The 26,990-nt window shown below is 38.9% G+C and overlaps 3 protein-coding genes across 3 annotated transcripts; all 3 read right to left on the bottom strand.

Moving 5' to 3' along the window:
• Positions 1 to 393: 393 nt before the first annotated feature.
• On the bottom strand, positions 394 to 7,276 carry urod (uroporphyrinogen decarboxylase). The gene is made up of 10 exons (XM_029525145.1): positions 7,110 to 7,276; positions 5,708 to 5,820; positions 5,356 to 5,435; positions 5,072 to 5,134; positions 4,114 to 4,311; positions 3,853 to 4,014; positions 2,507 to 2,641; positions 1,974 to 2,074; positions 1,132 to 1,198; positions 394 to 662 (listed from the first exon to the last, which is right to left on the bottom strand). The coding sequence occupies exons 1-10, from the start codon at positions 7,205 to 7,207 to the stop codon at positions 498 to 500; spliced, it is 1,182 nt and encodes a 393-aa protein (XP_029381005.1). The 5' UTR covers positions 7,208 to 7,276; the 3' UTR covers positions 394 to 497.
• Positions 7,277 to 7,599: 323 nt separating this feature from the next.
• Positions 7,600 to 20,480, bottom strand: lyn (LYN proto-oncogene, Src family tyrosine kinase). Its single transcript, XM_029524368.1, is given in 14 exon segments — positions 7,600 to 8,901; positions 8,903 to 9,015; positions 9,666 to 9,797; positions 10,220 to 10,373; positions 10,862 to 10,938; positions 11,225 to 11,407; positions 13,613 to 13,765; positions 14,432 to 14,581; positions 14,724 to 14,827; positions 14,920 to 15,018; positions 15,225 to 15,330; positions 16,306 to 16,348; positions 16,745 to 16,881; positions 20,334 to 20,480. Coding segments are annotated over 13 exon segments (1,536 nt in total). The 5' UTR covers positions 16,877 to 16,881; positions 20,334 to 20,480; the 3' UTR covers positions 7,600 to 8,811.
• A 2,502-nt stretch (positions 20,481 to 22,982) lies between these two features.
• On the bottom strand, positions 22,983 to 25,136 carry LOC115058306 (cAMP-dependent protein kinase inhibitor alpha-like). Its single transcript, XM_029525639.1, has 2 exons — positions 24,974 to 25,136; positions 22,983 to 23,056 (listed from the first exon to the last, which is right to left on the bottom strand). Exons 1-2 carry the CDS (start codon positions 25,134 to 25,136, stop codon positions 22,983 to 22,985), a joined length of 237 nt encoding a protein of 78 aa, XP_029381499.1.
• Positions 25,137 to 26,990: the final 1,854 nt, after the last annotated feature.

The raw sequence follows: 26,990 nt of genomic DNA, 5'->3' as shown, positions 1-26,990 counted from the left end.
ACATCACTGTGAGCTGGAGTGGATAAATAATATTTAAAACAAATATTTTTCCCTCACAAATAAATCAATTCGTAGATTCAATAACATAATTTCATACATCTTAAGATGCATTTAAAATGGACTTGTGAGAATGATTTCATCCTCACTAAATCCAAATACATAATCCACTTCTGGTCAGATCAGCACGTTACAGATGAAAATAAAATGCTCATCTTTATATAAATAATGCTTCGACATAAGGCATAGTTGTTTGTCTTTCCTTTTAGCTGTTTTTCACCATCAACCAGAATGTAGAAATGTCCATCAGAATCACTCAGATTGGATGTTTCACTGATAAACAGTAAAAATTTCTTCCTTTCATGTTTACCTTTGTATTCAAACAACAGGGCTTCACACTTTTCATAATTTTTAATAAAATATTGCATCATTGTAATTTGTTTCCCCCATCACAAACAACATTTTGGCCAAAGCACGCTCTCACACAGATACATCTATCTTTACATTTGTTTGATCATCTCTTTAGAGTGCTGGTGCACAGCTTCAACAAAGGCGCCCACGTTCTCAGGGTCCATGTCGGGGTAAAGGCCGTGGCCCAGGTTGGCAATGTAGCCTCGTGTGCCAAATCCCTCCAACATCTTCTTCACAATGTCTGAAATTTGCTCCTGAGTTGAGAGAGAGAGGCAGATGGGGAGTTTATGTTGGAGATAAATTGTATGTTTATACAGCATAACTGTTTCAGGTCTGGTAACGCCTCTGCTCATGCTGCTAAACTTTTACATTATCTTTTTGTCTCCCTGTTTTTGGCAGGAGAACTTAAACCTCGCAGTTGCAGTTTAAGACACTTTAAGAGACTACGGCTCAACTGACTTTCAACACAAACATCACAGAGAAATGCACCAGAATTAACAAAAGGAAAATGCTTTTGAATGAAGCCCAAAATTTGGTGCGACTGCTGCCACTCATATTAAGAATAATATGGCTGTGAAGAAGGAGAGTGAAATAATGACCTGGCCTTCTTTTTTCATTTGTTTTTTTTGTATTCAGATTTCTTCTTTCTTAGTAATATTGTGTGCTTCCCTTCATAGAGTTGTCTCCAGCTGCAGCGTAAACCAAACTGTGAGTGGATGTTACCTTTGGAGCATAGAGAGCACAAGGGTCCATGTTTCCCTGCAGGCTGACCTTCCCTCCTGTACGCTCCCTGAGCACACACACACACGACAGCACACAGAAGGTAATCCTTTAACCAACAGGTTAAGTATTTGATGAGTGGAGCAGAAAACACTGAGCGTGTTGACTTAAACACTGTATCCTGTGACTATCTGGGGACGAGGGAGAGGTTGGTAATAGTTAACCTGCTGCACAGGAAATGCCACGGTGTAGCTCACAATTCATCCTGGCACTGGTAGCATTGCTGTGCTAGATTCAGATTTGATTTAGCTTCCAATTGTTAACACAATCTGACTGCTGCAGTAGTTTGAACTGACAGATTCCTCTATTGAGCCTTTCTGAAGCTCACATTCCTGAGATATTTCAACAATTAGAATGCCACCAACTACGGCGGAGGCCTGCACTGAATCCATAGGCCCTCGGGGCCCAGTAATCTGTGGGCCCGAGGGCCGTGCCACGGGCCAAATATAACTTCATAGCTCAGAGGCAGGCTGGGCCTAGGGCTATTTAAGCCTCCCCTGCCTTCCCTTTCAATTAATTAAACTATATGTAATTGATAATTGTAATGATGATGAGTTTTAACCTATATTATACACAAAACACGAACTGCTGCCACTTTGTCTTCCTCCCCCTTGATGTGCACATAGACACACACAAACTGCAGGAGTTCACACAGCAGCAGGTCGTGCTGTCACCGCCAATACTTCGGACTTCATGTGGACAGCTAACATACAGTCAATGATATGGACAAAACTTATAACCAATGAAAGTAGGGAAGTGAAAATAGATCTTTAAGTGTGTGTTACCTTGCTGATTGTGGGTCAATGGTCCAGTCCAGCCCAACTACCTCATAGTGAGACTGAGAGAGATCCTCCAACCCATAGTGAGCATCCTTTGCAAAGGCAATCTAAAACACACAAACACTAAATTGAATGGATTTTCTAAGCCGCTGTTGCGCACGGCAGTGTGTGCAATTTTTGGGGAGATGCTGCCACCTTCTGGTCGTCAGGTAAAGTGGGCTTTAGAAGACTTATTAATGATCCCTCTGGGAAACAATAATGTTGAGCCAGCAGAGAGCCGATAAGAATAGAACAGTAGCCCAACTAATGTAAAAGGCAATTATTACAAGACAATGAACTGAATAATGCAACAGCTGTTGTCACCGTTGACTTGTTTGCCTCTTTGTGGTGGTGTGCGCACGTGTGTGGGTACATCATTAGCTCTTCATGGCAGGAACAAATGAAGAAGGACATGTGGACATACGTGACTATGTTTTACATTTGAATCCATTCTTATATCAGAACAAAAACGTGTTTACTTTTTTCTATCCGTCTCTCACCATGGGAACATCTTGACCCGCCTCTTTCAGTTTATCTTTGACTCGGCGTGCGATGTCTCTGAGGTATGGCAGAGAGAACTCTTTAAACTCAATGGGGCCAAGGATCCCAGCGTGGGACTCAAACACCTGCAGAGCCTGAACAACACACACAGCAGAGGACATCAGGACACTGTTGAAGGGAGCCCAAATGAGGATTCTCTCCATGATAAATCATACCTGCAGACCCCTTATCTATCTGAAACAGACGCGTCTCAAAAGTACAGAAAAACAGAGGTAGCGTCGTCATGGAAATACTACAACCCTCTAAACTGGAGTGTGCTGCAGCAGCTACTCATAAATACATCACTTTGAGTTCCTGGGGTCACATTAACTGCACACTAATAACATATTAGTGACTAACTAAATCGAAACTTCAGGAATGTCTTAGCAGGCACTCCATTAGTAAGATGCAGACTGACTGTAAAGAAACATTGGCAGCACTCTACAGTTACGAAACATGCCAACTTTCAAAGTAAGAGATAAGGGAATCAAATGTTATGTTTAATTGCTAGTCTTTAGAAATGTTGGCCTGCTTTTCAGGGAAGTGATTTGTTTCCAATGCAGACTCTCCATAAAAGCTTTGTCAAACCAATCCCGAGAGCCTTTGGCCATCAGGTTGCGATTCCACTAGTTGTAAAATTCAGGTTGTATTGAAGTCAATGGGAAAATTGCCCTACTTCTGACCCAATTTATTAAATCAGTAAACATTTTCCAAAGGAGTTTATGATTTCAGCATTTAGTTTCAAGTCTTCTGCAATAAACACAATGTTCATTTCTGAAATGGTCCCATTTAGAGCATTTTAATGCCATTCTGCTCAAAAGGTCATTGTTTTTGTTTCACTGAGTACAGTTTTAACATGTTTTTTTTTTTTTTTTTGTGTATTTTTTTGTCAGCTCTGTGTGCAATGTAAATTGTCCCTTGGGATAGTAAAGTTTCTGAGCATATATGCTGCATACAGATTTGTCGGGATAAATTATAATAATTGTAAAGCTTCAAATAGGGTAGTAGAGTAGGCATTTAATAGAATGTAGGAGGTACATGCTTTGTTGGTATGTTATTGTCTAGACTTTGTGTAATAGTCCAGGTTTGCGCTATGATGCTCAACTTCTTGGGGAAAAGAGGGGGTAAAAAGAAAACTGCTGCCTCAAACAGATTTTGTGCTGATATGGAGAAACAAGTTAATTTCCACAAGGAAACTTTGGACAAACAGCCAAACTCAGCACATGGTTTTTATGGAAAAAACACATAACACAATTTAAACTATCAACTATCAGTATTTCACAGTATCAGAGACACCTGCACTGACCTGAGCTCCAGCTGCCACCTGCCCCAGCAAATACTCTACTATCACATCTGTCAGCATCCTCAGCAGCATGTGGCTAGCCTCAGGGTGACGATATAGCCAACGCTTTGCCTTGGAATGGGTGTTGGAGCCTCCGCCTTCTATCATATAGGACATCAGTGTCCACTATGGAAGAGGGGAGAGAAAATAAATACAAAAAAAAAAAAAGTATCTGAATACATATATATGCTTTTCATCTGTGAGTGAGTATGAATTATTTCTCACCGGAGCTCCAGTGAATCCAATGAGCGGCACTTTGCCCTCTATCTTGTGTCTGGTCAGCGTGATGGCTTTGAAGACGTAGCCCAGCTCCTTGCCCACATCCACTTTGACACGCAACCTCTGCAGGTCCTCTGGCTCCTTCAGGGGCTCTGGGAATGTAGGACCTTTTCCCGCAACCATCTGCACATCCATACCCATGGCCTGGAGAAAGGAGGAGCAACAAGAGAATGAATGAAAATGCACTGAATATTTGACAGCTATAATTTGTTACAGACGAGGAGAATCATTGTTGAAACAAACAAAGTTCAATTTCAGAATACAGGCTGTAATCATTTCTCTGTGGATTGAGACCTTTGATACTTTCACAGTATCAATGTAGAATGTAAACCTGATTATAAAACACAGACATCTTCTACACTACATGGGACCTTATAATAACTTGTCTACTCTTGAAAGCACATAAGGGGAATCCACATGCTCATGTGATGAGTAGTGATTTCTGCATAGCCTGCATAACCCAATTACTGGCACTTGCTCTAAAATGAAAACAGAGTTGCTCATATTATTATTATTAGATTGAAAGTGAACCTAGGTGTACGTATTACTAAAAAATTTTTAAAAACCTTTTAGCATCACACACAGCTTTTCATATGGATGATATTCTGAATGCCAATTGCAACATTGTAACCAGTGGCCACAAGGGGGCGGATCATGTTGAGAAACACAACCAAACCTCTTCACTGGTTAATTGAAATCATCAACCTTATGATTTTAGGTTGGACAGTGACCCTCTCAGAACGCTGCAAGTTTGTCAAGTGTGCAACCAAATGTTAGAATCACATGCTCTCTGCCTCAATGTTATGATCAAATATAGAGACGATTATGAGTCAAAATTAGGTCACCTTCACAAGGATTTCAAAAAGGAATAGGAAATGTGAGAAGAAAGTGTTGTTATTCTCACCTGTGGCACAACAAGGATGTCAGAAAAGATGATGGCGGCATCGAAGGGAAAACGTCTCAGAGGCTGAAAGTGGAAAACGAGCAGAGAAGAGAAGAGATAACACACATGAAAATGTGCATATGATTTCTATTTTTGGTTTGTTGTGCTGTTGACTTGAAGATAGCCTGTAATTCACACCGTTTTCTCAACAAGATATAACACCTGTGGGTCTCTGGTTAGGTTGTTAACACTGTAAAAGGAAATAAATATCTTTGAAATATTTCCACCTGAATTATGAGTTATACCTGTAGAGTGAGCTCACAGCAGGCCTCTGGTGACCGACATGTCTCAAAGAAGTCCTTTCCTGCTCTTGACTCACGAAACTCTGCATTTTATATTTAACAAAACATGAACGATTAACTACAGGGACACTAGAATATGAACATTTGACACATTGAAAAAAAGATAAAAAATGCAAATGGACCATAAATATGTTTTTGGTTCCAATCATAACAGCTGCTGACATAGACAACCTGCTATACAGAATTTGTTTGTGAAATTAAGAAAACATATGTATATACACTGGACTTTTTTTTTTTAACTCAAGGGCCATTATTAATGTGTCCTTGCTGTGCCACAACTTCTTGGGAACAGTACCTGGTAGATATCGCCCAGCCTGTCTCATACACCACACTGGGACATGTTCAGTTTCTTCTCCCCGTGCTGCTCGCAGGAATGTATCATTCTGGAGCTTAGGAAAGTCCTTTGGGCTGGATTACAAGGACAAAAATTGTTTAGCATCCCCAGTTGACTTCAATCTATTTTATCAGTCACACTTCATTTGACAAAGCTATATACTGAAACAAACTGATGCAACAGCTCTAAATGTTGGATTTAATATGTCTCGAGTAAGATTTCATCAATCTCATACAGACTCACAATACGAATTTAAATGAAAATGAAATGTGTGAACTGGGTTTAGCTGGCAACACCGTAATCACAATTGCCTGAAGGCTACAATTAAGTGGCAAGTTCTTGTTATCTTCGATACAAGCAGACTCCACCCTCTCCACCAGCCATCATACTAGGCATCCTGCTAAAGAGCTGTCAGTGACAGAGTGATTATGGGAGATAACACTCCTCTGCTCTCTTATCGTGTCGTAGCAGTTGAAAAAACGGTTGAATGAAAGGCTGTTTCGGATTTGCCAGTGACTCATCACAACCATGGCATACATTCAAACTCTGATGTAAATCTAGCTGTTGGATGGGACAGACCTCTAAAAACTAATATACAGTAACATTAACTTCAATTCGGTTCGCGAGTCATTCCTGGGATACATAATAATCACAATTTAGCACGTACAGACATGCTTTTAAAATAAAAACCACATTTTAAAAATGCATAGTACTATTATGAAGAACAAAAAGAATGTGACCTACAAAAACTGATATAACATTAGAACATATGCAGCTTCATACATTCATTACACCCATTTAATTTAACATTCTCTCTAACCTAGAGCTGCTCCAATCCAAGCATGTGAAGGAGAATTACCACAGATCATTCCTTCCTGAAGCTCTAAGACTGTTCAAACAGTGCAACAAGCATGGCTCCCAGTAGACAACATTCATACACACATACAACTGTAAATGACTCATTTCCCCCTAATTTATTACTTGTAACATATTATTCACTTCACTTCCTTCTACCTTAAACTCTACTTCTTTTGTACACTATTTACAGCTTGCCTTATTTTTTACTGTGCTGCTGAGACAGGTGACTGAAAGCGTCATCATTTGAGAAAGAGGTGTTTGCTCTCATCTCGGATAACTCAGAAAGGTTGTGATCCGCCATTGTACTCATCATCTTCAGACATGCCTTAACAGCCCTGCATGCATCTATTTATATAAACCTTCTTACTGAGACGCAGATTGGAGGTTAAATCAAATTAGACTGAAACAATAGCTTACGATGACACAGGCAGTTTCTCGGACGTCACTCAGCCTGGACAGCTAGCAGCTAAATACCTGAGATGAATATAACGGGTGGAGCACTTACAGTATGAAATGGTCCTTGCTCATGACGGCAGGGCTGAGGAGACTCGCCTGAGTCTGTCTGAAGGTGTCAGTCACGACCTCCTGCCGCTCAACTGTCATTAAAATCCAATTGTGCAACTCTATCTCTCCCTACCTCATCACTGCGCTCCAGGGTGCGGCCATCTTGGAAGCCCACGTGACCAAACCAGGAAGTTCTCCGGGGTTTCAAAAGAAAACGCTTAAAAGAAATAAATAAAATAAACTATTCATAAAAAGGGATATTTTAAAAGTCTACATCTAAGACAACACGGTGCTCTATTCAATAAAGAATTATTTTCTTACTATACGTGGTCACATTTAAAATAACAATAAAGTTTAATCAGTTAATTCTAACAGATTGTAAAAGACATTTAAATGTCTTTTACCTACAGTTCGAATTAAAATTCAATCCACCAAAACTAATTATAAATATAATCAGACAAACAAATTCAATGTGAATATGGAGTCAAGATTATATGGGACAAATTTATTGGTAAGGAAAATGAACAAATTAATTCAGGATCATTTAGTCACAGCTAAATATCTGACAGCTAAAGAGACACCCAACACTATGAACTATACTGCTTGTTTCCTTAATTTATACACCTTCATTCAAATGATGTATCAGTACTGCATTAAGATACTATTTTTCTCTTCAGGAGAAGAGAAGCAAACAGAAATTTAATCAGAAACACCCAGAGTCATCCAATGTCTAACAGTAGTTGTAAAGAGCTGATTTTAAAGGACAATTTTTGAAATGAAGAACTCATAAAGACAGATAATTCCCTTAAAACAACCAAATAGCTACAGCACTTCAATATGAAGTGGATTTACAGTGATTAGTATTTACATCACATAATTGTATTTGAATAACCACCACAAGAATATGAGTGGTCCCGGTCTGAGTAGCTTGTGAAATAATTAGCTATGAAATGTCAAATGGACAGTCATAACTGTGTAGAGTACAATCTGTTACAAAAGCTTACCTAAATGGAATCAAAGTGTTATTATGGAACATCACAATATATATATATATATGTATATATATATATATATATATATATATATATATATATTATGTACATGGACCAGATTTTTTTTGTGCTATGGGACATGGATCTTGAGTTTTGCGAACACTTTTGGTCAGAGAACATTTCAGAAATTTCAAATGTAAATATGACAAAATGATTGCTCAGTATGAAAGGTTAACTACAAGTCTGCAAACTCATTATACATTATTTATAGCTGACTATGAATACAGGTCATTGATTTACCTCATAGTCAATTTAACAACCATCCCTTTTCTTTATATGGCAGTTGTTTGTATGACGTCTTTGTATAATGTCCACTGTTTGCTCACATCTGTACACACAGGTATTTCGAAATGTGTTCAAAGTCTGTTCAGTCTAAACATTGAAATCCAAATATAAAATGCAAATGTTGTAAAATGTTGTAGATAATTCTCACGTGTTTTATTGCTTTTTCTCAAAACAAATCTCCTTAAAATAAAGCTTCACACTCAGCACTTTGGGGATATATTGCAACCTGCATATGTTCTCAAAAGTAAATATAAAACAATATGGAACAAACAGATCTATATAGAATGCGTAATATATACAAAAATTACAAAAATAAAGTTAGAGCTAATGAAAGTCTTTTTTGGAAGTGTCTAGCTTTGACACTGTCTACGGCTGTTGTTGGTACTGTTCCTCTGTAGCAGTGTAGAAGTCATCCAGGACACTCTGCATGTAATCAAATGTGGGCCTGTCTTCTGGGTTTTTTTTTCCAACAGCACATCATTATGTCATAGAGTTGAGCAGGACAGCTGTCGGGCTGGGGCATCCTGTAGCCACGCTGCACCGAGGAAATCACCTCTCCTTTAGTCATACCTGAGGACAACACACAGATAAATGAGTGTTGCTGTAGGATTGGAGGGATGAATCCACTCCACTGTAGCACTAAACATTGATTCTGTGAACTAAATGAACTTTTTTTCCACCCATGCAGAATAGAAAATAAAATTCATCAGTAGAGGGCAGGAAATTACAGTGACACAATAACTGTGCTTTTACCACAATTTTCTTCAACTCATAGTTAAAAAAAAATGCTAAAGTTATTTAGAGAACAATGAAACATTTAGTATTTTTCTTTAAAAAATACATTTACAAAGTTCTTTATGAAGAAAACAATCATCTTTGACTGAATGTCAAACCATAATTGGAAAATACCATCACATGTTAATTTGAATGAATGACAGTGGAATTGCACAGGAAGCAATTTAGAATCATAAAATTGATATTACACAGTAATGATAAAATATGGACAACATTATGGGATGCAGTAACTGCAGTTGTCAGTTATAGTTTGTGTTCGATTACTATCATTGTGCTTATTAATACAAATGAAACAGCTGCTACTATAGACGCTGATGCAGCTTTGCTATTCAAACAGAGCAAGTTGAATTTGGTCTGTAAAGCAGTTCCTGGTGGTCACAATTCTAATGACCCATGACAACAACACATATGCAGGTAGCGTTTACCTGGGTAAGGAATTTTCCCGTAAGTGATGATCTCGTAGAGCAGAACCCCAAAGGACCACATGTCTGACTTAATGGTGAAGGAGCCGTAGTTAATGGCCTCTGGAGCAGTCCACTTAATGGGGAATTTCGCTCCTTCAAGTAACACACAGTTGTCAGGCACAGACTTCATATCACCATTGTCACAGGATTATAACTCAACCTCAAATACATGTATGAGCTCTTTGTAAATAAAGGAAGGTGTGTGTTAAAAAACAACATTTCCTCCCACAGTTTAAATGTTTCCTGGTTCCAGATCATTGACCAACCAGGTTCCAAATGTCATCACAAATGACTAATATTTTCGCCCACCTTTTTCTCTGTATACTATTTAAGACCAGAAATGTGTCAGTGCTCTGGTATGAGAGACAGGAAGTGTGTATGCAGATTGAGCATGACAGAGTCAGGTAGCACACAAAATATACCCACAACTGTGGCAGCTTTACATGCAACATTAAAATAGTCTGCTGAGATACTTTGTTGCAAACTCCCAAATAGTACACAAACACAAAGCGTACCCTCTCTGGCAGTGTACTCGTCATCTTCAATGACTCTTGCCAGCCCAAAGTCTGCAATCTTACAGAGCAGACTCTCTGACACCAGCACATTTGCGGCTCTCAGGTCTCTGTGGATATAGTTCTTCCTCTCTATGTATGCCATGCCCTCTGCTATCTGCAACAGAAAGTGAGGAAAAGCATCACAGGAAAAACTAAAAATCTATGACATCATCCCAACATTCAGAGCTGAGCAGAAATGAATAAAAATTATGAAAAACTAAATCATGAAGTAAAGTAACTATATAAAAAAAAAAAGTTGGATTTGACTTTCGTGGTCACTTTAAATATGTGAATGTGTTATTGATGATCAAACGATTAGTCTTTAAAAACACACCGATCTTTCTCACTGTGTTAAAAACCCAACCTTGTCTCTGCTGGCACAGTTTCAGAGACACTGGCTTTCCCTGACTCAATCACCCAACCCCTCTCACTGTTTCTAAACAGAAACTGGTATATTTTTATATTCTTTGCTAAATTCTTTCAACTGATTTCTCCATTCAGCTATTGTTCCTCCTTTCAGTTCAGCAGTGGAAAAAATTAGCATTGCGCTTCAGAACGAGTTGTGAGAAAGAGCGGCGTGTTAGGGTTTATGTTGAAAATCACCTGTGCTGAGAAATCGATGAGTTTGGGAAGTTGCAGTCGACTCCCTTCATCACTCTTCAGGAAGTCGAGCAGGCTGCCTGGAGACGAGATGGGAAATAACGTCAGAGTCTGTCACTGTGTTTTTACACGTGGATCCATAAAATGTCTTTTAATGTTCAATCCTTCAGACGACATAGCTGTCTGGTCAACCATTCTGCATGAAATGTCTCACATTGGTCCCATGAAGACGAAGACACAACCCTAAGCTGCTGAATTTGATATTGTTTTTACTGGATGCTGCTTCTGAATAATAATAGCGACTTATTGTTTTGCCGATTTTGTTGGACATCACTCACACATCACATATGTCCGAAGCTCATTTACCGTTTGCCATGAATTCAGTGATGATGTAGATGGGCTGCATCTTGGTTATGACGGCGTAGAGTCGCACCAGCTTGTCGTGCTGCAGTGTCTTCATCACATTGGCTTCCTCAAGGAAGGCCTCGGCTGTCATGGTGCCTGGCTTCAGAGTTTTCACAGCTACTTTGGTTGTATTGTTGTAATACGCTGATGGGGAAGAGGAGAGTTATAGTGTATTTCCACAAAAGCATGAAATCCTTCACTTGACAAGACATCACTTTTAATAATAATATGTGTTACATTGATCCTGACCCTAACCCCCTTAAAAATGACAGCATTGTTAGTACTTTCAGATACTGGAGTTTACTACAAAGAAGGTTGAGATTGAAATATGTCATAATGTCAGGGGAAGTTCATTTTTTTGTGCTAATTTGAGCAATTTAGAGAAGCACAGCAGTTATGTTCTAATGCAGCTGCAGACCATGGTCAGAAATGATTTCAAACCAAAGTGTGATTCATGTCTTTTATTAGCCCCTTTCCGTCCTCAAAAATCACCACCATTTTTTTCACTTAATGTTTTGTTGTTCAGTTTGTCTATTACGTCTATTATGTCTGATATCAGCTGCTGTAACAGAAGATTTCCCCAGTTTGGGATCAATAAAGTACATCTAATTTTGTAATTTTGTTGATGTTTGGATTGTTTTAATGCATTTACAGCAACGGGTTAATGATACATCAGCTGTGTCTGCACAAGCTGTGTCACAATCAGTTTGACACAAACACAGAGAAATGCAATACCGATTTCCTGAATGTGCACTTTTACTTTCTTTTCTTTTCTTCAGTTTCCAATTCTTTTCTTTCCTTTAGAATTTTAATGTGATATTAAAAGATTCTGTGTGAAATGCTCATGATGAGCCAGCCTCTTCTATCTTCTTGTTCCCTTTTTATTTTGAAAAACCCTTTCTTTTGTATCTATCTATTTCCTGCCCTTGTGTCTTTCCCAACTATTTGACTGAAGGCTAGCCCTGATGCCTCACTTGTGTTTTTGCTCCCCTCATTCCTTTGCCAGTTTGTCTGCATTATCCTGATGTTCCTGGTGTTTCCATCTTCTTGTTCCCTGCTATTGAACCACATTTTTTTGGGTTCCTGTTTCGGCTCTCCAGTTAATTTTACATCTGCTTGTTCACCAGCTTTGCTCATTTCTTAAAGTACATTCATTCCGCCTACTTAGTGTGTGTCAGATTTTGCTTCCCTGAATTGTGATGATTAACATTTCAGGAAACATTCATGTTTCACGGTCCCTCGGGGCCTTCATGTATTAATGTGCTTTAGTATCAGAGTAGCTTTGTGGAAGTTTAACTTCACCCAAACAAAGTACCAGATATCTGCGTAGGTATAGTTACACACTTGACTTAATATGGAACTGAAACCAATCAGAGAGCATGAGGAGGATCACTGGTGCACAAGCCAAATACCCGTGAGGCCAAAACTGTTCGCTGATGAAAAACATGTTTTCATCCATACTTGCCTTTTATTTAAACACTTACATCAACAATTGTACAAGTAATTAAGAAGCAGTCACACTAGAGTAGGTTTTTTTTGTTTTAATGCAATGGAAATAGGAAACCTGATGAAGCATTTACTTTAAAATAGTTTTGTCTACACAGGTTTTTGGAATATGTGTGTGTGTGTGTGTGTGTGTGTGTGTGTGTGTGTGTGTGTGTGTGTGTGTACATGGCCAATGCAAATCTCCCTTCAAACTCAAACATTTCCTGCACAGATTAGAAGCAGTTACAAAACACCTACCTGACCTGACCTGAGCTAGCTTGAGACTCATCGTTGAAGACAATGTGGGAATATTTTCACAGTAAAGTTATCAAAACATATAAAACATCTCATGCCAAAAAAGATAAGTAAGTCATGTCCGTTTTATTCAAAGGAAATGAATGTCCCATGCCAAAGTTTGCACACATCTGCTGCTCTGAAATTATCATAAGTGAAAGACTGGAATCCAAAATCCTTGGGCCTGGTAATCTCAACAAGTCTTACATCATCATTATTGATTATGTATCATACTATCGAGGCCAAATTTTATGTGAAACCAACAGCCCCAACAGTTAGATCTTAATTTTTTGCTTTACAAAATTTTATCTTTCACAAGTGTCTAATGTGATTCTGAATTTTTAAAGAAAAAGAAAAAGCTTGTGTCCTTTTTTATGTGAGAGATAATGGTGAACTGAAAATTTGTGCTCTTGTGCTGATCAAGTTCCCTAACTTTGATCAGTCCAGATTAACTGGACCTGCTAAAATCTAAAATCCCCACCAGAGTTAAGTTCAGATAGGACCCTCTCTTTCCAACATCACCATTAACATTATAGATTTGTTTAAGGTAAACTCCTTTTCTCTACTTACCCATCCACACTTCTCCAAACTGCCCTGCTCCAAGTTTCTTCACCATCTTAATGGACTCTTTGGAAATCTCCCAGGCATCTTTATCCCACGGTTTCTGAGCTTTGGGTTTCACACATGGACGGTCTAGTTTACGACACAGGCCATCTGGTTTACCTGGAAAATGAAATCTATTTTTAGTCTTAAGTAAAGGTCTAATCAGTGACAAGTTCAACACTTTGTGAAAAATTGAACAGGGTCACATTTCTCCACATGTTGGATTCAAAAAGAAGACAACATGGAAGTGACAAGACCTGTGGTCAATGCACATGGGTTTAAAATTAGTTTTTACAGTGTGGATAATATCTTACGCAACTCACCTATTTAAACTCTACCAAAGCCTTAATTTCAATGTAATTAGATATCCACTTTGAGTATCAGTTGGGTTGGTGCCTCTTGGAAGACTTTTATGCAAATGTTACACAGATAAAATCTCCTGCTGTGCAGTGAATTGATGAACAGTTGGTGAGGAAATCTGTGCTCCTTGATTTTGAAGTGATTGAAATGTAAGCCTGTCATTTTTACAATAGCACTAATTATGAGAGTCCTCGCTTAGTCTTCAAATGAGATACTTGATGTTCCAGCTGTGCCAACAATGCTAACAATCAGTTATTAAAATTATTCAAGTTTTGTGCACAAAACACTTCACAGGCCCAGCCAAGTTGGCCTGTGATTTTTTTAGATCCAGTCCACGGCTTTCCACGTGACCTTTACTTGTAATGAATTTATTTATTTATTTTTAAATTACAGTCCATCCACATATTTACACTGAGTCATACTCACTGTGGTAGTGTTTGATCATGCTGCTGATGTCAGGGAATGAGATTTTAGGGGAGATGTAGAAGCCGCCATTATCCAGCATCCTAATCTTATAGTGTTTGACTGAATCTGTTCCCTGGGCATCAACATCTCTGATGGACAATGAGTAACTCCCTGTGGGAAGACAAAAGAGAAAGATCAGTGCTCAGTTTAGCTGGTTTAAATGAAGCAGGAGCGCAGGATGAAATCCATATCTTGAAATGGTCATTCATCTTGAACGTGTTGCCATTTCCCAGGCCTGTTGTTGTGACCAGACCTTTCTGTGTTTCACTTTCTCTGATAAGATAAGAGCCTGGTTTGTTTGCCGGAGCCAACAGTTGCCTCTCTGCATCTTTTCTGGTGATGTCCTTGAAAAACCACCTGCAATCAACAGGAAATCACTTAATATCGACATTTTCACCAACTGAAACCTTATTTTATCAAAAGCCACTTATTTAGATACTACAACCCACTCTTCTGTTTCCATGGTATCAGCTTGAGCGACATAATTGGACGGAATGAATCCTTCTCTGTTGGTTGTCAGTGACTTTGCTTTCCACCACTCGCCATGTCTGCAAATCATTTTAGCACAGTTAATGTTAGATTTTCAGGCACCAATAAAACCAATATTCTACAGTCTAAAACACCATTGACTCAAGTGAGTGTCATGTTGCTTTGGAATATTTGCTCTTCATGATATAAAGTTTGATACTTTCCCATGACGCACAATACAAATGATGATAACATTTTCTGAAGTTGATCAGTATGAGACACTTACTCTTCTAGGATCTTCAACTTTTCACCTTTCTTGAACCCCAAGTCATCTGCATGCACAGCTTGATATGGGTAAAGCCCGATCACTAATTTCCCAACCCCCATTTGCTCTAAGAAATGGAACAGACAAAAATATATTGACCTTTTAAATACTGCACAGCAAAACAACTAGGTTCACAGATGTGATTTATTATTTTACTGTTGCAATATTTGTAATGTTGGGAAAACACTTATCCTGTGCTGTAAAGTCAGACAGAAGTTCGAGCCTTGTAAAATGAACCCTCAAATGATAGAGATGATTTCAACAAAAGCTAAACTATGTGTCACTGTGATTGGTCACAGCTCTGTCAGTAATAAAAGCCCTTTTACTTTAACTGCAAAGAAAAACAAATACGCTAAATAATACAACAAAAAAGTATCTAAGTAGCTATTTTTTTTATATATTGTTTTCATTTTATGTTCCATGTAATGTGGCTATACGGAATGTAAGTGTTATCACACTAACACTCATGCCTGTTTATATTACGCTGACCTATTACTACCCTTCCAAGTTGGATATTTAGGCTCAGGTGTCAGTGTAGCAATGTGTGGAACTCTGCCTTAATGCAATGCTGGAGTTATTAGTTACCACAATGTGAGGTTTGTATTTCAATCTTTCAATTAATCAACTAAAATTGTACAAAGAAAATATTTAACAGAAGGGCTACAGTAGATATCCCACAATATCACAGAAAAAATATGTATTTGTATGTAAAATGGAATATAGCAGCTTCATTTGAATTAACTCAGACTGCTGGCGGCTGGTATAAAAATATATTTTTCATCACAAATCACTTTTTCCCCTGCAACCCAATGGCTGAATGAATCACGCCACTTTTTTGGAAAATGTGTCTTAAAATATGCTGTGAGGACTTCAATGACATTGTGATGTCATCATCCAACCGTTTTGTTTTATTAAAGATGATAAACACCAAGCAGTCATTTTGATACGATTACAGAAATATTGCGCAATCGGGAAGTTTGGGTGTATTTCATTAATTTTTTTCATTAATTTTTTTCAAAAAAAGGCCAGTAAGAATAAATACCTTCCATCTTTTGGAACACCTGACCGGGTAGCAGGGAGTTATTCTGCATAGACACAAAAGAGAGACAAGCCGTTTTCAGAATCAGAGACAATGATATAACAGACATCAACAATTGCTTCTGGTACAGTATTTGTATCCTATCTAGCTTGCATTATTTTAACAAAAACTGTTATTGCTTCTACATCAGTTCTTCTATCTGTTCATTGAGATTGTGTCAGACAGGGAAGTTTTGTTGATTTGGAAATATCTGAGTCACTCTATTCCAAACCAGAAGTAAAATGGTGTATCTGCAGTTGAAAAAAGAACTTAATTTTTAAGAGATTCTCCATAAAAAGAAATTTTAACATTACATCTGAAGATTAAATTGCAACAGCTTTGTTGCTGAGAGAGCAGTAAGCAGTCTCTTGGTGTTGCTCAGCTCAGCATTCTGACTACTTACTATGTTGCTTTTTGAATTGAAGGTGGGATCTCTGACATAGTGCGTTTGGTCAGTACGTACAGTCTGCTGGCTGATTTTCCCCTCCACACCTCCTCCCAGACCTCCGCTCAATGTGGACTTCATACAGCCCATTCTGCCTGCAGGGGGAAGTGAGAAATTAGAAGGGTAAAAAAGAGTGTAACACATTTACCTTTTACAGCTGCTGAAGTGACCAAAATGTTTGGTGCTGAACACCTGTGCCTTCAATGCATAGCTGAGTAAAAACAGAAACCAAGCAAGGGACCTTTTTCAATTTTTATCAATCGGGGATAAACATAACCATAAGAAATCAACACACAGCCGGTGTCACCTATTTGTGGAGACATTATTCTAAAAATAAAGAAGAATTGGTCTCCAATGAATCATTACACTTAATAATAAATCACTCCTCGCTGTATCTAATAGAATGGGCCTGTACACGCCTAGAAGTGAAGCTGGCATGAGCTGCTCTTTTTTGCAACTAGTTGGTTTAAGTGCTTTCATCACAAGCTGGATCGTATGAACCCATAAAGTACACAGGGTACTTAGATTTGCAATGGTTTCCATTTCAATGGAAGCCCCATTACAACTACAGTAATTGTACTGCAATGGTGCCATATGCAAAATGCATATCCAAATCAGCATTGAGATCACCAACTCGTCGTCCAGCCTCAACAACCATATAGGTGGATTATGTCAAGCCTCTGATTTAAACCATAGGAATGTCTCATGAAATAGAGTGCCTTAATAGATGTTGAATATAATAATAACTTTACAGAGACTAGCGCTCCTATCTTCGTGGCTATGGCTTACTTTGATGGCTTGGTTAGGTTTAGCAAGTACAGTACTCCCTTTAGACCAACAGACTTTCTTTCTCAGAGCCAGTGGAATTCCCCCCAATTGTCATTAGATCGAATGCAGGTTTAATGGACTTTGTTATAACAAGTCTACATCCATTTTTGGATATCTGTGTTGCTAACTGCAGTGGAAGAAAACATGCTTTCCGACTTTGTGCATAGCTCTTGGCAAATAAAGGCAAAGTATCCTCTAACTAGTATGTGTGAATAGTCATGCTGACATTGTTGCTATAGTAAAAGTTGAACATTGCTACTTGACCTGATACCTGAAAATGGCATGTCCACTGACATCCACCATCCAAACTGAGAGCATAAGAGGAACCAAGTGTGGAACCCTTGTCACGCGATACCCAAAAAGATCACAGTCACCGTTCATCAGACCTCATACACTACACACTGAGCCAAGGGTCTGAATACTGATGTCACTTTTTCCTTTTTAATAAATTTGTCAACCGGCTGGTATATCAGCAGACCCTCCTCTGGGTTGTATCTGAGGGTTGAAACCAACAACCAATGTGGTTGTTCAGGAAAATAAAATATATAGACGGCATAAGGAGTTGTTAAAATTATGCTTTCATCAATACACAAACATGAAAACAGCCACTTGACCTTTTATTAAACATTTGGACCCATAAGAGAATATTTGAGCATTTTGCTTGCATGGTTAAATTATGAAAATGCTCTGTGCTCACTCACTCCTTATTGTAAATGCCGTTTTCAGTTTTGGCTTTTGGTAATATCCAGAGTTGCAACAATATTTACTGTCTAAGGTACAAGAAAGATTAGCATATAGTATTATTAAAAATATGTTAGATAGATAGCTAGATAGGTAGAAGTATCATGACAACATGACAACAACAAGCGTCCAAGAATCAAAATAAGTATCAAAGTATCATGTCAACAACAGGGCGAGTTTATCTCAGATGAGCTCTACTTTATTTTATAGCCACCAGGAAGCGGAAGATTCACAACTGCAGAAGTAAGACTTTGGTCTTAAATCAACGCCCTTTTCTACAACAGTGAACACAATACTCCATCAATGGGAAATCAACAATGCGTGATTGAACGAGACAAACAGAGAAAAGAGAAAAAAAAAAAAAAAAAAACACACTCCGCCAGTTTTGCGGATGAATAACTTCTCTTCAAAACAGCAAGAAACCTAGAGAACAAGTTGTTGGGGAAAATGGAACTCGCCAATCAGAAAATAAAGTAGGTGAAGGCCAATAGGAATCAGCAGTGAAGAGAAGCAATCAACCACTGTTGATCAGTCCACTGTAAAATCATGAACCTCTTAAACCAACTGATACCACTGCTACCCATCTACATACCCTTGCCCATCATGGCTGTACTTTTGTAAAATTTCATTTTGATGAGATCACTGGACTGTTTTGAATCTATCCGGAATAACACAGTAAAAATGCTCACATGCTGATTATGACAATAAGCGTCAATACAAAGCCATTGGATCCAAAGTTACAACTGCTTTTCTCAGGTTGAACACAATCTGATTATATTCAATCCTGAGGCGCATTTCAGCAAGAAACATTAAATCTCACATGGCGGTTTGCATGTACTCAGTCACAATGAGGGTATTGTTTAGAGAAAATAAAGGTCATCAAAGGTTCATCTTGGGGATAATGTGAATTATTATTGAGATATTTTTATTTAAAACGTAAGTCCCGATAGACACAGCCAAAACCATTAAGACCTGTGCTTTAAGGCTTCCAATAGCAGCATAAAATGTAGCTTAGCGCTTAGCCTCATCTATATTTGTAATCAAGAGGAAATTAACATTATGATAAAGGTTATAGCAATAGTTTGGAAATTGAAAGTGGCTATTGTCTCCCGAGATATTCAGGAGACAGATGTGGGACAGTGTAAAGCTGCACACATACACCTGGCTGCCTTAAGTATGTCATGGGACAAAACTACTGTTTGGAAAAGAGTTGGGTTCAAGCACCATTAACCCCATGACAAACAGAAGAGCAGACACACCTTAAAAACCACAATTGGAGCTCAGTCTGTTTGTCAGAGCTGTATGATTTTAGATATAATTGTGAGACACAGGATTTAGTTGTAAATTAGGACAAAATCTAGTGAATGAAGCAATTGCAACTGACATCTTGGCAGTTTATTGCTGGCTTGCTATATGCTTAGTTGGTTCGATGTCTTTGTTTTCTATTATTAACATAACATTGAACAACAGCCGGAAATCAAGGGTCTAAACAGATTAGCACCCCCCCCCCCCCCCCCCCCGACACACACACACACACACACACACACACACATACATAAATACACATATGCACAATGTGCTATGGTATGACAAACACACAAACTTTTCCTTCCTCCTTTTTAAGCCAAAAAGAAATTAAGAAATGAAAGGAGAACAACAAGTGATGGTCAAAATGTGTTTGAGCAAAGACACAACAAACCAAACACAAAGACTAATAACCATTTGTGGCGTTAAAACGGTAAAACTCTTGTTTACGCTTTGGAGAAATCTTTTCATAGAAACTTTTGGCAATTATGTTCAAATTATGGATGAAAGGTAATTTTATAATCCAAAATCTAGTGCCCTGAATAATCCAACTGTTAAAACAAAATTATACCATGATATATAAGCATTTGTAAGCATTTGAGCATGCAAGAACAATACAAGACAATGAAATACATTTATAACTCCTTTATGGCTCTCATGCAATCATGCTTACCTCTCTCACCGTGTATCCTAGTCAGTCCAATGCTTTTCGGTCTCGTTGTTGTCAAATGTATGTGTTTGTCTGTGCCCTACAGACTGGCTGATTGTGCGTCTGATGTCCAGTGACTTCACAGGTGGGTCAGTCAGTGAACAAGAGCTGTTACACTTACCCACCAGAATGAGGAACTTGCAGAAACCGGTCGGGGATTTTTATTTTTTTTCACTGAAACTTCCTGGTACAAATGTCTAATGATTATTTGCATAATCAGTAACACGGACACAAGCGTATAGACACATGGAGACACAGCAGGCAGACAGTCTTTAGGACTTCATTTACTTTATATTTGTTTTATATGAAAAAAAAATCTGTCTATATTGAAGTTGAGAAAAGTATTTACAATTTGTTATAAAAGCCCAACATAATCTTTTCAATATATGCAAACATACATTATAGCCTACATATAACTTTTTTGTAAAATAATGGATCTCATAAACCTTTTAATAGTTGCTTCAGGAGCATTAGTATATTTACAGTTAAAGTTTACAACATTTTAAGTGTATTGTCAAGTCAGATACCTTTACCTACAGTGTCACCTGCTGGACAATTTGTTGAAGGACAACAACACAAGAAAAATTGGCATTATTGTCATTCCTCATTTATTTTACTTTGTTTGACACAAGAAGTAGAAAATTTGGTTATAGACAGTCAAACACCTACACGTTAAGCAGAATCATGCACCTTCCATATGTCTACATGCTGAATCATGAGCCGCTTGGTTTCCACAGTGTAGTTAAAGCAAAAATGAGTCACTACAGTCACATGGCAGTTTACAGTTTGAAAACTGTATGAGTATCATAAAAAAGAGCTCTATTTATTATCAGTCTGAATCAGAAAGAGCCACTGTCAAGCTGTAGTCTTACAGTGAGGTTATGCTCTGTAAAACTGGGGAGAATAATGACAAAATGCAGTTTCAAAAATGCATGCATGACAGTCTTTATGGAGGCTGATTACGGGATGTTTCTACTATTACACAAAGTAGCAGGAATGTAGTTCCTCCTCAGTGTCAGAGACGTAAACCCTGACACAAACATTGTTACACTTACTGGAAGCTCCACTGAGTTTTGCATATTTACATTTAAGGAAAAGATTGATATTTTTGGGAAAATGCACTTTACTGAGAGATACATGAGAAGATCAATAGCACTGTCACAACTAGTTTAGGTAGTCAGTCAAGTTAAATCAATGAAAAACTAAAGCTGGGGTCTATCGTCAGGAGAATAAAGTACCTCATACATCGCAAGGAGTGTTAGCTAGCTGAGGGTTAATAATGCTGCTCAACAACATTAAAATGCAAAAAAAAAAAAAGAAAAAAAAAGTGACACCAACAACTGGTAACCTTGACACTCCACTGGTTACCTGGCAAGCAATAATAGTTTAGCTGACTAACTGCTAAGTGACATGGGCCCTGAGAGCTTTAACACACTTGAGAAATATGTAATTCTCTACAGTCGGAGAATACTCATTAATTCGACAACACAGTACTGTTTGGAGGAAACCTTGTGGGATGTGCTCTCTGTTCAAAGTTACTCTGTTATCTCTTTTGCAGACATCGCACATCAGGAAGATGATCACAGGTTCATCATTTTGGTGTTTCTAGAAACAATTCTTCTGTTCATCGTACTACACGCAGCACATTTCTCTGTTATGAGTATATGAGGCTGATGTAATGTGAAATTAATGGTGATATTTGTGTGATGGAGGAGTGGTATCAATCTTCTCATCTGATTCTCAGCTTTAGGGTTTTGATTATAATGGCAACATTAGAAAAGTTAAAAAAAAGTTACATTTTAGAAGATACAGTTGTACACCATCATTTCTTTTTTTCCCCAACCACAGACCCACTAAATACATCATCCTCACTAAGTGTACACATATTATTGGTGTCACGTCTCCACAGTGCTACAATCTGCTATTTCTTACAGTCTCACAGTCTTACAGCCAGTTTCACATACAGTACATATCTGGATTTTTGCTCATTACACACTTCAACAAAATCACCACACAGTACAGCTGTCAGTGAACCACACCTTAGTGTTTTTGTTGATTATGTTTTCCAGCTAACAACTTCGGTTCAGTTTTCAATTATTATCATCACTTTAATAGAAGCACAAGGCATTAACTGGCGATATAATCTGTATCAGCGTCACAACCTCTACAAACATGCTACTCCCACAGTGACCCATTACATCAGCACACGTCAATGATCTCACGAATTGACACTACTACAAAACTCACATAGGATCTCTCTTTAGCCTCCAGTCACCCAATGTGTGTATTTTGTAACTAAGACTGAAAGTAAAATCAACTAACAAGAGCTACAAATTTGTCTTTCTGCTCACGCCAGCTCTAAAAAAAAAACAAAAAAAAAAACAAAACAAAAAAAAAAAACACCCTGCAATCAGTCCGTCATTCTATTGCACAGCAGAGCCACAGGGACACGGGAGTGCCAGATGAATCCATCAAAGCACAGCGCCCCTAAGGTGGAATTTAGATGTCAACGCCCTGCATTTACGCACCTCAGCAGTGGTGCTATCCTTCAGCTACCAACCCACTGCAGACAAACAGTTTCATCACACATAACACACACTCCATGGATGAAGGTTAGCTGTTCCTTTGCTCAGCCTCCCTCTGTGCTGAGGAGGAGGAGCTCTGGCTGTCCTCTGTGTCGTCTCCTTCTGCAAGAAAATCAGGAAAGGGAGCAAAGTTTTAAGTTATGGACCAGCATCAAAAGGACCTCATACATTTTCGATCCTGATATGAAAGTCATTGATTAACTCAACTAGAGCTCACACAGTTGGATTAAATTGTACACCACTAAGTTATAACATTATGCCAACTGACAAGTGAAGTGAACGGCATTAATTATGTGGTTACCACAGCAACTTTCAGTAGATGGGATACAAAAAGAAGCAGGTGAAAATTTTGTTCTGGAAGTTAATCAAGTGCGATGATGTGAGAGTCTCTGACAAGGACCAAACTGGGATGTGTAGATGACTGAGTTGGAACTTCCTCAACACTGCAACTCCTTGGGTTGATCCTGGTCAGCAGTGGTCAGGACCTACCAAAAGGGGTCCAAGTAAGGAAAGACACCGAACCACAGGGTCATTGCTTATTGTTTGCTGTTGTGAAAGTGGTGTCCATGCTGATCTCTGTCCACCACCAAATAGCATTGACCTCTTTCAGCAGGACAATGCTTCCTGGCACACCACGACAGCATTTCATAAATGGTTTGACCAAAACAACCGGTTCAAGGTGGTGACTTGGGACTAAGTTTCCCAGAAGTTAATTCAATCCAGCATCTGTGGGATGTGCTGCGTAAACAAATCTGATCCGCACTGATTCATGGTGGTTACAGACCATGAATTACAAGCCAAAGTGAGGAAGCTGTATGATCTAAAAAGGATTTTTGCTTTGCATCATCAGATGTTCCTGCTCTTCACCATATGTAGCAAAACACAGCTATTATTTCCTAGCAATCTTGCAAACACATTAGATTTTTTTCAATGTTTTTCAATTATTTATTTTTTTAAGACCTTAGCTAACCCTAATATTTAATAATATAGGTTTTAATATTTGCACTCTTAGCTTAAACCCAGGTGTTTTTGCTTCCGTATTATTTTCATTAGTGCCACGCAATGAATCATGGGATACACTGGGCAGTGAAGGATCCACCCATTGGGTGTTTCATTTGCCAGGAAAAGGAGGACACATTTGTCACGTGTGAATGAGCCTTTGAAATGGGGGCATTGAGTTGATCCGATCGTGACATCCTCCAAAAGGATGTGGCCCATGAATCAGTGTCAGACTTAGTAAGGTAGTAAGTCTGAAAAACAGTGTTTGATTTTTCAAATACTGTTGCAGAAAGGCAGATGAGAGTCAAGTCTTTTTTCTTCAAGAATGCGTTCTAATAAGAAGTCCAATACACTGTGTACTGTGATTGTAAAGCAGTACCTGCCTGCACACTATGCGCAATAACCTACACCTATGGCCTCTGACTGTATCAATAAAGAAACTTCCTCAGTTCTGAGTTTAGTACTAGTTAACAACATGATGGATATTGAACTCAGAGCATGCACTTAAGAGGGTTTCAGATAAAAAGGCAAGCGCACATTTGTCTCTCAACATGAGCTTTTTTACGAGCTGAGATGTGTTGCATTGAAAGGAAGGAGGAATGTCTGCATTATTCTTGGGAAGTGCATGCTGATGACACAGCAGGGCTGTGAAACTTTTATGGGCTAACCGCCTAAGTTCAATACGATCTTTGATCAGCAAACACATTGCCACTTGTTGCCAAATTTTGATGCTTTAGGAGGACGCATGAGAACCTGATCAGCTTTAATGAACCTCAAGAGTTTGGGCCAAGTTGAGGTATGTTTAACATTAAGAAGACAAAACGACAAAACGTTTCTTTGGAGAACCTCAGGATGAGTCAATGAACCTACATTCAGATCAGATACTTAAAAGTACGCACTACACTGCATACAGTAGTGCTCAGTGTGTTGGACTTCCGTCTACATGCAATGTACAGAAAGAACACTAGTGTAATGCATTCGAACTTCCCTGCATGAATATACATTAGTCCAGTAGTCTACCTCCCCCTCCTGTGTTGATGTGCAGCTGGGACAGGGACAGGGTGAGGGGCAGCTCTCGTCCCTCGGGGTCGGTGGGACTCTGCAGGATGTCGTGCAGGGCGTTCCTCCTTCCCGTCCTGCCAGACGCAATGAAGTCCGCATACGTGGCCTCAACATCAGACATCGTTTGTGCATCGTTCACACAGCAACACCTACAAGAGTGGAGGAGCAGCTTCAATAACACACACCCCCAGAGATTCAGCTCACAGTTTGTAAGTACACTCCTGAAACTGGATACATCCACGTAAAAGACACCATCCTCCGTTAAAGTCCTATGACATTATACATCCATATGTTTGTCATGATGTGTGTTACTCAAAGGGCATCACATCTTTTTAATAGGAAGTATGTAAAGCTAATCCAGGCAGCCCGTTCATAGTGAGGCCCACAAGTCAAAAACCATGTTAAGCAGGGGCCACAATTCATATCAGGCTGACTGGGTGATTTCTTAGTGATTATTGTGTGCCATATCAGGCTGTTCCTTACCTTCAGTGATTGGTCTATCAGTGATATAACCCCAAGCTACATTACTAGGGAGTGACTTCACCTGCAAGGCAAAGCGACGGGCCCGACATCCCTGCAGCAGATTCCACAAAACACAAACACGCGGAAAAACAAACAGATCACACGAACGGATTTCCGAAACGCCTCAAGCCGCACAGCAAAACGCCACGATTGAACACATTCCAGCAATATCAGTCAGATTGCACAGGACGGTCCGAGTCCCCGACCTGCTATCCATGGCCGCCGCATCTTCCTCCTTCGCAGCCAATGAGCTGCCGACTACCCGCATCTGAGCGTCGATTGGGCGGCAGGCACAAAAGGATGAGAGGAGAGCGCTCCGGGCCGCACCAAGCCCGGCGAGCCCTTCAGGGTCGCCTCGAAAATAACAATTATACACTCATCCAACCCGGATTTGTGTTGGTTCTTTGGGATGTAGTTTTAGACAACAAACAAACAAAAAGACCGCCGCCCCGCAAAGCAAAAACAAAAATAAATAAATAGAATTGATCAATATATATTTTTTTTAAATAAAATAAATACAAATCAGCAGCTTGTAGGATGACCTAATGGGTGGAAATCATGTGTATTGCACTTCTATGGTCAAACTTGCTTTCATTTATTGGCGGCTCAGTCTGCAGATTATTATCCACGTCATATATGAATCATTCGTTGGTATCAAAGAGCAATCAAATACTTAAATATTAAACACTTAATGCTTCTAGTTTCTTAAAAGGAAACGTGGTCTTACAGCTTTTTTTCTTTGTCTTACTATAAATGGAATATCTTTTGTACCATCTGTAGTATCCGCACCCCTTGAGGGACGAACAAAGGAAATTCTACTTTCATTATTGAGAAATTTTTATAACAAGATCATTTTTGAAATTTTCCAATTTGTCATGGAACAAAAGCATTATTTAATTTAAATAGAATTGTGAAAACAAGTTATCAACAATGAAATTCATTGTTATCAGCAGCCCTTTTTTAGAATAAACATGGAGGTCAACAACTTTATTTTGTGACATTTGTACTCTGATCCAATACATCAGTGCACAGGTGGCTCACCTAACAGACTAACAGCGTGGTTGCATATCACCAGCAGGTGGACTCACTTTCCACTCTTTAATTACGGAAACCTCCCTACAGCTAAACATTTCTAAGACTAAAGAGCTGCTGCAGGAAAATGAAAATCGGATGATGCGGCTCACACACTACTAGAACAACTGGAGGTCAAAGGGCAGAAGGTAGAGCAGGTGGAGGCCTTTAGGTACCTGAGCTTTGAGGTGGACAGAACATTGCCCTTCTCTGTCCATGCATCCACCTATATCATCTCATGTCCATCCAACTATAAAAACCTTTTTCTGCTGAGAAAACTGAGGAGTTTTAATCTCAGCAAAGACATTTTAACAGTTGTTTACACATCACAATTGAGTCAGTTCTCACCTACAACATTGCATCCTGGTACAGCTTCTGTTCT

The sequence above is a fragment of the Echeneis naucrates genome, chromosome 17 (assembly GCF_900963305.1).
Source record: "Echeneis naucrates chromosome 17, fEcheNa1.1, whole genome shotgun sequence".
In the NCBI taxonomy this organism is placed as follows: Eukaryota; Metazoa; Chordata; class Actinopteri; order Carangiformes; family Echeneidae; genus Echeneis; species Echeneis naucrates.
The sequence above is the reverse complement of the archived record's forward strand: the minus strand, read 5'-3'. Positions and strand labels throughout refer to the sequence as shown.